General features: G+C 30.4%; 1 protein-coding gene across 1 annotated transcript in view; it reads right to left on the reverse strand.

Moving 5' to 3' along the window:
- The window catches only part of LOC106457079 (ubiquitin carboxyl-terminal hydrolase 36-like), a gene marked incomplete at its 3' end in the record, with an annotated part of 62,124 nt that overhangs the window by 37,327 nt on the left and 10,196 nt on the right, over window positions 1-14,601 (reverse strand). Inside the window, exons 2-3 of the mRNA XM_013916462.1 lie at window positions 10,900-11,005; window positions 4,538-4,727 (exon numbers count right to left, since the gene is read on the reverse strand). Coding sequence (XP_013771916.1) covers window positions 4,538-4,594 — 57 coding nt within the window. The remainder of the gene's footprint in view (window positions 1-4,537; window positions 4,728-10,899; window positions 11,006-14,601) is intronic.

Genomic DNA, 14,601 nt, shown 5'->3' on the forward strand with positions numbered 1-14,601 from the left:
TTAAGCTGATGTATAAAGTAGACGGTAATAACTGATTTTGTATTGTGACATTATATTATTTTTATTCTATGAGCCTGTTATAATACCTGTGTGTCTGAGAATTAGGTGTTTGAGTGTGTTTTTTATGCTTAAGGACATTCTAAGTAGAACAATATATCAATCATATGAAATACATCTTCTGTTATGTTTCTGTATTGTCTGTCTGCTAATATGTATAAAAATGTTAAATGTGTATATTGATGATAAATATACTGATTTGTGTTTGAAACTAAATAAAATCAGTTATGAAGTCTTTCAGTACATTAGAGATCAAAGTAATCACGATTATTTGCAATGTCATCATAATCGAATACATTACTGATCTAATCACCCCATATCTGAGTGTCGGTTTTTAAATTAGATCTCTTCCAACAATAAAGAAAACCTGTGTATAAACATACAGCTAACTCGGCCACGTGGAGCTTTACTGCCAACCAAACAGATCCAGGTGCATGACCTACTTTGGCCTCTTGCCAAACACTGCAGCAATGAATGAGTAGATAACTTGATGCAATTCATGAGAGAAATGACAGAAAAGAAAATCTTTCTGAAATTACAATGAAGAAATGTTGCAAAGTAGCCTGAAATCACCATATTCTTCCTGATGCCACATAATATCTACAGATGGCGACTTAATTGGTAGCTGTGCAACAGTTTTACTAAAGCTGTATAACTCAAAACTAAAAAAAACATCCAAAAATTATTGTGTAACAGATAAATGCTATAAAACATTATAGCACCACCAATCATAATTATTAAGACGTGTTTTTTCCTTAGGCATAATATAGTAATTGCTTCAAGAATCTAGAATGAACAATAAATACTTGTTTGAAAAACAAAAAACATTTTTCTTCAGTTTATTTTAAATTCCACATAACTTCAGAAGCAAGATGTATCAAAAATGGCAGCTTAATTTGATGAAACTATGTTATCATTATCAAGTCATTATGAGATTACCAGATATCATGAATAAAACGATGTTCAATGCTTCACAACTACAGCAAAAGCTTTAACATACGAGACCTGCTGGACTTGAGCAGTGGTGGATAGAAAATTGAACACCTTGATAATGTTCTAAAGTATAATGTTTCTACATCATCTATAATAATAACTGTTTTAAGCAATAATAAATGTTGTGAAAAATCTGAAACTGTGTAAAAACATTTATAAATACTGTCTTTTAAATAAAATAAGATGATATATTGGTGGCTAACAACTGAAGTGACAGTATTAATTAACTAAAGTTGTGAACTTTCCAGAAGCTTTGAGAGCATTTTGAGGTATTCCAGATGTAACTGTAATGAATGCCGGTTCCTACAATGAATACTTGTATGTATTTGGAGATATTGAAATTTCCAGTTACAAAAGCTTTCTGGGTGCAAAGGTGCTGGATAACAAACTTTTACTGTAATTCAGATTTTTAAATGACAGCCATAAATTGTATGAAAATATAAGTAAACCCTATAACATGATTTGATTTGCAAATCAAAACTATATAAATTTGAAAATGCAGTCTGAGACAATTTTAATACAGTTTACTACAGTTTATATACTGGTTCAATGTAAATTTAACATAACTTGTATTACTCAATATATTACTGTGATAGTTGTTGAATGATATTTTGAGAGCTTTAACTCAACCAAAGAACAAGCCTCCTTGAACATGTTAGGACATAGTTAAAGACTTGTTAAACATGTTCCTATGCAATAATCCACTTCAGAAGCCAATCTGAAATTCTTAAATACATGCTTAGTCCAGAGTAATGGTGGAGTTAGTAAGATTTTATATCTTTCAATCACATGAAAAGCACTAAGAGATATTATATAGCTTGGCTATTCAGATGATACCCAGTTTTTAAAAGAAGCAATGTTTGTTAAAATGTTATATGTTTTAATAATAATGAAACCTTTCAAATATAAAATGTGTATGGACATTCAAACATTCATTACTTAAGTGTCTTCTACTAGCATATTCCCATGGCTAAGATATAATTCACAAACTTCTTTAGCCAGAAAAATAAAAATAAATTTTATAAAACAATGAATAAGGGACTGAATGAAATATGACAGGGCAGCCAATGGACACTGTCTAACTGTGAATTCATTAAGTAGGAAATCTTAACATATATTTGGTACTACTGCCTGCAAACAATATATCATTTGAACAGTTGTAGGGATGGTTGTTTCTAAAATAAACTAGTAATCTAAGTATAAAATGAACTGAATGGCAAATAAAAAATATGGATAAGTTGATGCAACCATGAAAACACAACAGAAAGTTCAAATGGAAGATCTCGGAAATTGAATTATGACTTTAGAAACTTCCATCTCAAAAATTCTGTGAAGATGATATGATTCAGTATACCTAAGCTTAAACAACACTGGTTGGATCAGATTTACTTTGGAACTGAATAACTGAGATACTTGCTGAAGGGAGAAAGCTGGATCATTTTAAAGATAGGCTCCTACTTTATTATTAAAGTCATAAAGAAACACTAGGTCTATTGTTGAGTATGATCTAATGTTTCTCCTTTAACAAAACTTTGGAAGAAGTAAACAACTGAAATACCATCCAAGATAGTTGAGGCTAACTAAGAGAAAAAGAACTATATCTATATATATATAAATAAAATACATCTACTAAAACAAACCATTTTCTGGACAACTGGTAAATGTAAAAGATCTTTAGTAAGAGAAAAACCACAAGTTAGAAGTCTATATTTAAACAACTTAACCACTACATGTAAAGAGGAATTTAAATTATAAGCAAAGTATGGGCATAAAATGTATTAAACTGACTAGCATAAAATACTCCAGGTTTCAATGCCCACCCCCTCTTGATTCACAGAGGCCCCAATGTACTAATCAAGCTCCTCCATTATCCCCAATTACTTCTGTAGCTATCCCAAGGGTTGTCTGTACCTAAAAACACACCCTGTTGTGACAGTATGAACACGGTTTCAAACGTGGTAAGTCTAGGATCCAGACAAAGGGCAAAGAACAAAAATTCAGATGCCAAATTTGGGTTCAACTATCCTGAAACCTATTCCTAGACTCCTATCATGCCAGGGTGACCTACTGGGCTATGCCATATAAATAAGGACACCTCCTGGACACACTGAATCTGCCTACCAAATTTGCTCCTGACAGCTCCAAAACTATGAGAGATGTTTGGAGATAAGTTCACAAACATACAACATGAGTTAATATAGAAAAATACCATACAAACAGAATTTTGCCCCACCCTTTCAAAAATGTTTATAGAAATCTGAAATTACTACAATAACCGCAAGTATTATAATTCATCATAAACAAACCACAAATTTTCCATTTCTTTCAGCTAATAAACCAAAATGTGAGATTTGAACAGGAAACTTTACACCAGAAAAATACATCATAACCTTTCTTTATTTACCACCAATGGATGAATGATTTGGTTCTTTCTTTTGTTGTTTTTACTACAGCTTTTTAATTTATGGATGTTTGCGTGTTTTTACATACAGAAGTTCATTTTTTATATTAATATTATTCTCAAGTCTCAACACAGCATTAGTATATGTTGCTATGTCTGGCTATGCACTATCTGATGAAGCTTCCATTGCAAAAGGCTCTATCATAAAGCTTCCATAAAGCCCTCTGCAGAATTTTAATAAGCCATCTAGTGTATTAGAATGATGGTTTCCCAGTACTTATTTCAACAGTCCAACAGAAATCCATACGCACTGCTACCATTCCCTAAACTAGCATGTCTTTGTATGGAATAGCATAAATACACATTTAATTTTGAGGCTTTTTGAGGTGTGCAACATTTGAATGCACATGTCATTGAAGCAACTTGTTTACATGACTTGCATCACTTTTCTAAATGGAGATCATTTATGATTATGTTGCATACTGTTGTCTGGGAAACTTTCACAGCTTTTGTCACTGACTATTATGTTCATGGATTCTAACCTATTACAAGATATTACTCTTTATTTACTATAACTGGGGTATTTAACTTGTTGCAGGTCACTTTCTGAATTGTTCTAGTGCCAGAGGTTGACCTACATTTCATTGTTTTCCAAAGCCATTAAGTACAAGGAAACATCTAAACACATCTTTATGATCTAAGCATATGAACATTTTGCATGCATCATAAAGAGTTATTACATTCCCTTCCTAAAAGCAATGGCATCACACTATGTACAAAATTCCAAACATTGTTAAAATGTAGTTATGATACGTGCCATTCCACCATAACTTTATTTCAGCTGTAGTTGTCATTTGACTGGCTCATTTGAATATTCAAAATTGTTTTAATATAAAACTTATAACTTTCTATACATACTAATACTCAGTGAATTCATGTTACCTAGCATTCACTGTTCTCACCAGCTTACATTTTAGGTCACACATGTTTACAATTGCTTAAAATGTCTTAATGTTAGAAATTACTGATTTACTTAAATATGAGTGTAAGTTCTAGAAGATAGCAATAAAAAAATAATCATCTTACCTGTTTACCAATGTTTAGCGAGTTCTTGATGCTTGTAGTGATAGGTGAGTTAATCATTCTTACTTAGGTAAATGGAATGGCAAACTTTTTAAAGTGATTTTTAACAAGAATCTCCAAGCTATTTTTAACTGCTGAATTCTGCACTAGGTTTACATCAGTGACTACTCACAGAGATTTTGCATGGAGTTTCCTATACAAAAAAATAATTAAAAGTATGTGATAATGCAAATGAAACAGTTTTCATAAAATAAAATGTTATTTAAGCATTGAAATCTTCTGTAAACACTTTCAGTGGCTTAACAAAAACAAATCCTAATATAACACAGTGTTCCTTCAAAGGCTGGTTCTTTAAAAACACTTTCACAAAACATAAACTGCTGGTTTTAATAGATTTATTCAAGTTACATATAACTAAAAATACAACAAATTTTTTAGTTCATTTACAAAGCACAAACATGAAGATTAAATAACTGTATTGATATTATTGCCCTATTAGAATTATATTCTCGTTACTTTTATATCTTCCAAGTCAAGAGAAATACAAAAATGAATAAGAGCAGTGGCTCATTATGATCATCGACGAAATTCAACTTTAACGATAAATTAAAACAAAGAGTTAAAGAACAATTCTTGGTAAATTGTTTGGATATATATATAAGTAGACAATTTAATTTCACCTAAAGATGACAGTTTTCAAGATTTAGTTTATAACCACAAAAGTAGGTTTGTAACATCATTTCCACTACCAATTCTATTATGAGTTCAAATTACCAATCACTGCTCAGAATTGAAGAACAAAGATCACAAACAAATAATCTAAGGTCAACTGTCTATGTGTGCCTGCTACAGAAAATAACCGAAGTAAGGTTTTTCTAAAAGAAAAAATACAGATATGTGGTTTAGATAACTGCCTTGAAACCTATGATAGGATGGGAAGAGCTTGTCTAATGTCTAGTCGGTTTGACAAATTTATTAATATCTCTGTCATTATCTATAATTTGTCTCTAATTAGTTGAAACCCTGAAAGCATATTAAGTAAGAAGGAAAATTTGTAAGGGAGAATTCATTAAGATTTTATTTGAATATTTCCTTTCAAAATTAAGAAATTTAAGCTTAGATAATATAAAAAAATTTAAATTAAAAACTGTTTTAATGCCAAGTTTATTGACATACATTAATAATAAAGTTGTTTAATTACATTTCAATGTGATGTTTTTAAAGGCTTGTGACATGCACACCTTAACCCAACCCAAACACACAAGGTTAACTAGACCTTTAAAGGGAAACAACTCTTACATGTAAGTAATATGTAAGATCAGGATACTGCTAATATTACACACATTATCAAGTACATAACATAGGATTGAAGAGTGTGTTAGCTTTAAGACTGACAACATGTGAGAGAGCTGGAAGCAGCAGTAATATCATGTCTCTCTCATTCTGAGATGAGTTATGTGAAATGAACTTTGGGAAGGAATGATTGAATGAAGGTGAGAAGGGTAATTCTTAATTTTATTAGTCAATGTTCTTTCTCATTCAGTGCTTTTTGTGGCATACTTTCAGGAATACTTACTCATAACAAAAAATAGTAAGTAACTATCTCAACTAAGTAAATTGAGGTTGGATTCATTGCTCCATGCAACTAGTGTTGGGAGTAGTATATCATAAAATTTGTGACAAAGTAAGGATCCACTAGCCATGGTTGCTCAGTGATCACATTATATGCATTCAGTTCAGTGTTTGCTATTCTGTTGGTACATCACAAAAATAAAGGGTGATGTTATTAATTGCATTTTATTTACTCTTTGATAATTTACTGTCTAGAATTCAAAAGTATTTGGAATTACCTACGCTGGTCAAAGCAGTAAATAATGGCAAAATACAGGATATTTTGAAAGCCAATTTAGGGCAGATATTACCTTTTTGAGAATCAAACTTTACAAAAGTGTGCATATTGAACTTGCCTACTCACATTCACACCATTAGTTAAAAAAAAAAGAATACTGACACAAATTTCCTTTTACTGCTGGTCAATGATTGGGAGTACTGAAAATTTTGACATTTACTGGAAAATTTCATGTGGCTCTAGAATCAAAAGTAGGCAGAGCTGATAAAAGAAAGTTGCAGATCTGTTCTAGAGGTGCATAATGTTCAGGATAAAGCAAAATATTTATCATTTTTAATTACAGAAAAAATAAACAAGCAAATTTTATGCATAATGAGCACAATGTGTAAAGAGAAAACACTACAGTAGTTTTTTCTTTTTTTCATGTTTTGGCTACAAAACTCCCATTTTGTTTGATTAAACAACAGTTAAGATATTAAAACATATTCTATTATTTTAATCAAGTACATTTTAGTTCATTCCTGTACTTTTTCAGAAAAGCATTATCTTTACTGGAATAAGATCACAACTGGATCCAGTACACATACAGAAATGCATAATAATATCTATATAAATATAATAGTGCTGTCTGTTGCATGTCCATGTAACTACATCACAGGGTGTGGATGGATTTTTATCAAAAGTAATATGAAGGTTTATTAGGCCCATGCAGAGGTACATACAAATTTTCAGTTTTGCATTTTGAAGTTTTTATGGGCATTTTTTACCACTAATTTGCTTCTTGTTGATGGATCTTCATCAAATTTGACAAGAACATTTGTTGGGTCCATGCAGAGATACAAAGTTTCAGTTTTGCATTTTGTGGTTTTTATGGGCATTTTTTACAATTGTCTAAACATTCCATTATTGTCAGAAACCATTTCAGAATGTCTGGGGAAATACCTTCATTAAAAAGCTCTTTAAAAATTGACATTTAATAAATTATAATTAGCATGATTTTAAAAACTATTCTACCCCACCAACTTAAAAGAAGTATAGTATCTTGTCAGATATAATGCATCTTGATTTTTAAAAGTCATTTGAAAAATTACCTTATTAAGGGTGAATTACTGACTTAGGTTCATGTAAAATTGTATAAAAATTGATTTGGTGATAGATAGCAAAAGGAAATGATAAATGAGTATATATATATTATAATCGGAAGTATACAATTAGTGGGGCCAATCAGCTGTGTGGTACACAACCTTTACTCTTCATTATATATGTCTACTTTCTGGATAGTTTACTTGATCACAGTAATTTTCAAATTTGCTAATGAAATTAAACCTCTTGAAAAGAGAGGTCCTACAGATATTTTATTTAATTCAAAAGGACCCGATCAATCTCAAGGAGTAGGTAGGAACACACACACAAAAAAAAGGGTTTTGAAATTAAAAGTAATATGATATATTGGAGCACAGAAATTTGAAAAAAAAAGATAAAATGCATTCTTTATACACAAGAGCATTAGTATTTAGATGAAAAATGATTTTGGCATTATTATTGAAAAACTTCAAACTTCTTGAATTGTTGGCTGTGATGATGATGGAAGCTTGTAATTTATTGGGATCCACTAACACAAAATTTTAATTTATAATTAAGAAAGTTATTGTATAAGACTTTATTTAGGTCCCATTGGTATACAGTTTTGGTCCCTCTTACAAAAAGGATATAGAGATGGAAAAAAAGGACAAAAAATTTACAGGTTTATAGAGAGAAGTTTACAGACCTGGAACTAATTTTCTATAACCTAGATCTAAAGGCAATTTGATCCAACTAATTAAACTTTTTAGGGCTTCAGAAAATTTCTTATGTTAGATATGTTTCATTAGTGAACTGGTATAATTCAATAAAAGGACTTAAGATAATAAATTCAGACTTGATTTTCAGCAGAATTACTTCATTTCAATTATAAGCCTGTGAAATGGTTTCCTGAAAACTTGGTGTATGACATCAATAAAAATTTATTTCCACCCTTGTTGGATAGGTGAATGGATAAAGGTTGTAATGGGTTATTTTTTTAATATTCAGTATCTAGAATACTTGTCACTTTGCTGAATGTTCTGTTTGGCCAGATAATAATGGCTATTTGGCAGTCAGATAGTTGAAATTTTCATATCATTTGCCAGGAATACAAGAATAGTACAGCCTAGAACCTACTATATAAAATTATAACAAGTAACTAACACACAAGTTCAGTCAATCAACTTTATTAATTAAGAATAGCAATAAATTAGTAAGTTGGATTTTTATAAAGATTACAAACATAATTAAACATATTTGGTTATTGGTAATGTGTTTATGTACATAAATCTATTTAATTTTGATATCTTACAAAGCTTATGATCCTTCTTACTGTCAAAAAAATCTTACTAAACTCTGTAAATTGAGCTAATTTAGTAAGTGAACACTACAGTTTTCTAAGTAATCACCTTAATCTTTATTATCCTAATTAAGACTATTTTAATGCTTCTAGTAAAGTCATCAGAATTTAATATTTACAGTATTTTAAAGATTTATAAAACAAGGTACTATTTTCTTATTAATACGCATTTTTCAATTATCAATCAATTGTTAAAACTATTTAGTAGGCCTAAGTATTGTTGTTTTGCACTCTTGTAACACTACACTCATATCAATATAACTCATTAAGCTGAACACTTATTTATTGAAGACAAAAGTTTACTTTCTCATTAGGATTTCTGACTTACATATCCTTACTCAGTACTTGAGTTTGAGGTTGTGATGTAAGAACACAAGCCACTGTGCATTTTGTGGAAGCAACCAGTTTCTCTTTGGCTCATAAATAATGCTAACTTCTGAGAACAGGCACTCACTAGACACAATGCTGGTTGGGGCTGGCAGGAGTCTTTGTGCTAATTGAGATATTACTGGAAACGTTTTTATTCAGTTTCCACCAAATTAATGGATTAGACTGCTTCTTTAGTCAAGGATTAGACTGTTGCTTTAAAAGTGGCAAAAATAATCAGAAATTAATTTTAAGATGGTCTACTGATTCTCCACTCTTATTTAGTGAAACAGATGCCATGTTATTTTGAAAGCATGGCAACTGTAGCAAGACAGTTAGTTATAGAAACTGTGTATTTACATGAACTAACCCTAAATATTCTATGGAAACACAGGAATTAATCTGAATCATGTACATATTAATCCCTTGGTTTTATGTAAAAAGAGTGAGAGGTTAAAAATAAGTAAGCATCACGAGCAGAAAAGGTTTTCCTCAAGGTCTTAAAGGAGGTCAAAGATCAGACATGCAAGTCTCTGTCTCTCTCATTTTTGGTAGATCAATAGACAGTGACTAGGTGTCTGAGAGGGAGAGCTTTGAAAAAGTGTTTTTTTTCTTACTTTTCTTGTTTTAGCCTTTTAGCACTTGATTCATTTTACCAGGTTAACAAAACAGCAGTTGTATGTATAATTACATACTTTATACTACTACTAGTTTAAAAAATAACTGGCCCGGTCAGCACTGTAGTGGTATGTTGCTACAGGCCAAACTGAGATTTCTATCAGTACCAGGCCTAGTGTCCATGGTGAAATTTGAACCTTGAGAAGTTTGGATTTCCTTGTTGTCCTTAAATGTTATGTAAACGATCTGTAAATGAATATCCCGTGAAACTAATGAAACTATTTTAAATACTAAAAAGACAATTAACAACCCAATACATATAATGAAACTTGTTTGACAATGACATTTGAATTCTGACCAGCTATTACAGTCTTGCACAGACTACTAATCAGTAACAACTGAATATGGTTGGTCATATGGTGCAAATAATTTTACTGATTGTATAGTGTAACTCTTTAACTTAACACTTAATGATCCATAACTTTCTCATATCACTCCTGAATAATGTTATTTGGTAAACAAGCTCCCTTCCCTTTGTTACCATGTGAAATTGATATGCTACATAATCCAGTAGACAATAGAATACAATATGTTACAATAGAAACCCTTGAAGTCTTGGATATAAGTATTTTTCAGGTGATTGTGCACTGGAGTAGTAGAAACTCCTTTCGTTTTATTACAATATGAAATTGATGTACTATATAATTTTGTTTTTTCCATTTTAAATCACTCATAGTAATCAGTGAACACAAAGGTTAACACTAAAAGCAATCATCAACAGAGTCTGATTCTCAGAAATCAGTGTGTGCACTACAAATAACAGACCTGTTTATTGACAATATCTAAGGGCAACACAGCCAGATGACTGGCTTCTAGGATATCTCATTACAGAAATCCACTAAATTCAGTCAGAACTGAGATTTTGAATTAGCAAAGATGAAATATTTGTATCCTTAAATATTGTAATTATGTATTATCATTAATATTTTTCTATAAAATCTTAATCTTCGAGGTTATTCACAGACAAAATCAAGAAATTAAAGAGAAAAAAAAAATGACAATTTGTTTTTTTATGATGGTGTTTTTTTTTCCATTGTACTTGCCATTTACCATAAAATGCCACAGCTTTTTCATATGCCATCATAGATTTCGAGGACTGTAATTTACTTCATAAAATGATTCCAGGGATTGAAGGATCTTGTAGAAAATTCAGCCACTACAGGAAGTACATACATCATGGTGCCAAGAAAGAAAAATAAGAGGAAATAAAAATTACTTTTTGGTAATTTTGTTCTATGATTCATTTATTCAAGATGTTCTCAATACAAACAAAGATTTTATAGCGGTGATTTTACACAGGTCTTGACTAACAAGTACATATATACATTCAGTTGTCCAAAGGAAATTTTCACTTGTCTTAGGCAATCGAACAACCATTAATGTTGAGCCCTGGGTAGTTTTTACTAGCCTCACAGGAATTATTAACCCTCTAACTATGGGTTTGGTTGATTCAACCATGTTTGTAACCCAAAAGTGGCCCTCAGAGTTTCCATACTATAACTTTTAATATGTTTTGTGTATCTTCACAAAATTTGGCAAGCTTTCAGTAAACATTGAAGTCTTTTGTATACAAAAAAATCAGATTTTTTAATTAAGAATTTCTACTAATGTATATATGGAGTGAGTGTTGATTGCTCCAAGTGTAAAATGATTTATGTTAAAATTAAAAATAATTTTCTTCATCTGAAAATTGCTAAAGTTCATTTGTATAATCTCTACGACTTCCTACATAAAAATCAAGCACTTTTTAAGTAAAACTTTATACTTTATCTGTTATTTTCTTTATCCTAACTCTATATGCATTTGGTCAATCTGACCAACATTGTAATCTCCATGAAAAAATGTGAAATAAATCTAAATTACCCCTTTTTTTCTTTCTAGAATGACTGCAAATTGTAAATGGATACTACAATTATTCATACTAAATAGTTTAAAGCACACAGCAGTATTATTGTTTCTGATTACTACTATTTCTAATTATTCCAACTATCCACGTCTCCTGTAGGAATAACCAAATAACTAATTGGCTAGAAAATTACACTAACTGCCCAGCTCAAATATCCCAGCATGTGTTAAGTTTGTTGGATGTAAAGCTGTGACCATAATGGTTTGTGCAGCTCTATATTTGAGATAAATTATGTCAGAAATTACTTTGCTCATTTAACATTCAGTTAAATTATATGTGTATAATTACATTATTGGAATATTATTTCTTAAACATATCAAAATACTGGCAAAATGTCTTAAAGGCAAAATCTGCATTCAGTAATATTTCCCAAACCATGTCAATGTATTTAAGATAAATTTAAAATTGAAGATGTTTTGAGTTAGATATATGCAAAGAATAAAACTCATGCAGAAATAATGAAAAATGTTCTAACAAAAACTGTCCAATAGATAGGTAGTTATAAACCAACCAGTCTCCTCCAGTGGATCAGAGGTTGGGCTTACAGACTTGCAATACCAAAATTCAAGTCTCACTTCCTTATGGCACATGATCATATCTTTACACTCAAAACAGACAAAAAAAAATCACCCAATCAACAAAATTATTAAATTTCACTATATGAAATATTGATTGTCTGAGGATTGACAAGACAATAAAGACCACATTTTAAGTTCACTATAAAAATTTATACAAATTATCCTATGGCATTGATATATCCAATCCATGAGAAAACACTGAATACACTAAAAATACTGTGATTTGTGCAATAGCTGTGATGTTCTAATTTAGATTAAGTTATGAACTATATATTAATTCTATTGCTATGGGTTTTCCTATGGTCAGGGGTCAAAGGGCATGTCATCACGTTTGTAGACTTGCATTCAAAATTTTATTAAACTACCATTTTATGAATGAATGTTAAGTTTGGTATCAAACTGTAGATTAAAATAAATATAAAAAAAATCTAAATATTTAATTTTTTGTGTCACATGGTAAGATGAATGCAGGTTTGTTTAAAATTTGATGTTTGTGATGTTCAAATACAAAGTCTATATTTTCATACAAAATAAAAACTCAAATTACCGATATTGAGAAGCTAGAATATAAAATAAGAACCTCCTATTTTTTCTATTTGCCAAGATATCACTATATTTAGCAATCAAACACAGTGGTCCTGCCCACCTCTTCCATTTTTGGAAATACTTCCGTACGTACACTACTTCACTTTAGCATGTGTTTATAACCAACCAAAAGCTCAGAATTTCCCCCATGTGCTTTTCTCAGGCTCTTGAAGGTGGCAATTTCCCAAGGTTATTTATTTTGTCTCCAATCTCATAAAAAAGGGGTAAGTGAAAAACAATCTTTTTTAGAACCAAATACAGTTTAGTTAGTAAGCCTGATAAATTAGTGGCTTATAACTTTAATTTTCTCAAAATGCATATATAAAACCTAAAAAACTTGTTTTTTTCACATTCTCCATAAGTGAAAGTTGGCAAGGCTTAGCATGCCAGGTACAATGAGTACAAACTTCTTTACAATTGTAAGTAGTAGAGATCATTGTTTTCTATACTTTCTTTATTTACTGTTCTATGTTTTAAGAAAAATAACTGAAATTTAAGAACTTATTTGTAAATAGTAATAATATATATATATATATATATATATATATAATGTATTATAAGTGCAATGTGACTGTGTTTTACAAAATACTGGTCCACTATAACACAGCCAAGACAGTCACTTTGTAAAGGCCAGTTTTATACTCTTGAATACAGTAATGAGTGTACGTGTGCTGCATCATTGCAACTTCTGTAATGTTAGTCAGGCACAGCTGAAAAGTCAATAAAAATAAAAATATATATATATATATAGATGTATAATGTTATGACATTTAAGCTATTTAGAATAAACAGTTGTGTTTTTGTGTTATAATTTGTAGTCATTCTAGAATGAAAAAAGTATAATTTTCATCTATTTCCTAATTTTTTATGGTGGTTACGAGGTCAGTAAAAATGACAAAACCCTTACAGAGATACTGTCATGATATAAAAGACTGTTTGGTTTAAATATTAGTGATTAATTTATATTTATGAGTGAATATTTTTATTATTTTTAAGTTTTGTTATAATAAGAGTTAAAAGCAAACAATTGTAGAAGGTTTTGTTAATAACTAATTGGTGTCGAGAATATAGAAAGTAGCCAGACGACTATGTAATAAAGATATAAATAGCATGAGACAAGCGGGAGGCAGTAGACAGATAACAGAAAAAGAGATAATAATTGTTTGAAGTTAAGTACCACAAAGGTGATAGACTAATGTAGAACATGTAAGAGTGAAACTAACAGTATAAAAAAAAGATTAGAAGGATAATTTTATTCCATCAAAGCATGGTTCTAAAGTAATTGAATCAGCCTGGGTACACTTTGACAAAAAGGAACAGAGGATCTTCAGAAGAAAGAAGACCAAACAAATTATGGTAACTTGCACCACAACTGTAAGTGAACCATACACAGAATACTAGTACGATAGTAATATAGAGAAGATAGTTCAACTTGCCAACTCAAATTCTAAAGTAATTCAATAGGCCTAAGTGGACTTTTGACAAAAAGAAGAGAACTATATATAAAGTGTTTATGACATGCCTGTAATCTCTATAGTGTGAAGACTTTGTTGTACATACATTTAACTTGGTCCAAATACATATATATATTATTACCATTTACAAATAAGTTCTGAAATTGTAGTTATTTTTCTTAAAACATAGAACAGTAAATAAAGAAACATAGAAAACAATGATCTCTAC

This window comes from Limulus polyphemus, unplaced genomic scaffold (genome assembly GCF_000517525.1).
Source record: "Limulus polyphemus unplaced genomic scaffold, Limulus_polyphemus-2.1.2 Scaffold290, whole genome shotgun sequence".
NCBI classification, from domain to species: domain Eukaryota; kingdom Metazoa; phylum Arthropoda; class Merostomata; order Xiphosura; family Limulidae; genus Limulus; species Limulus polyphemus.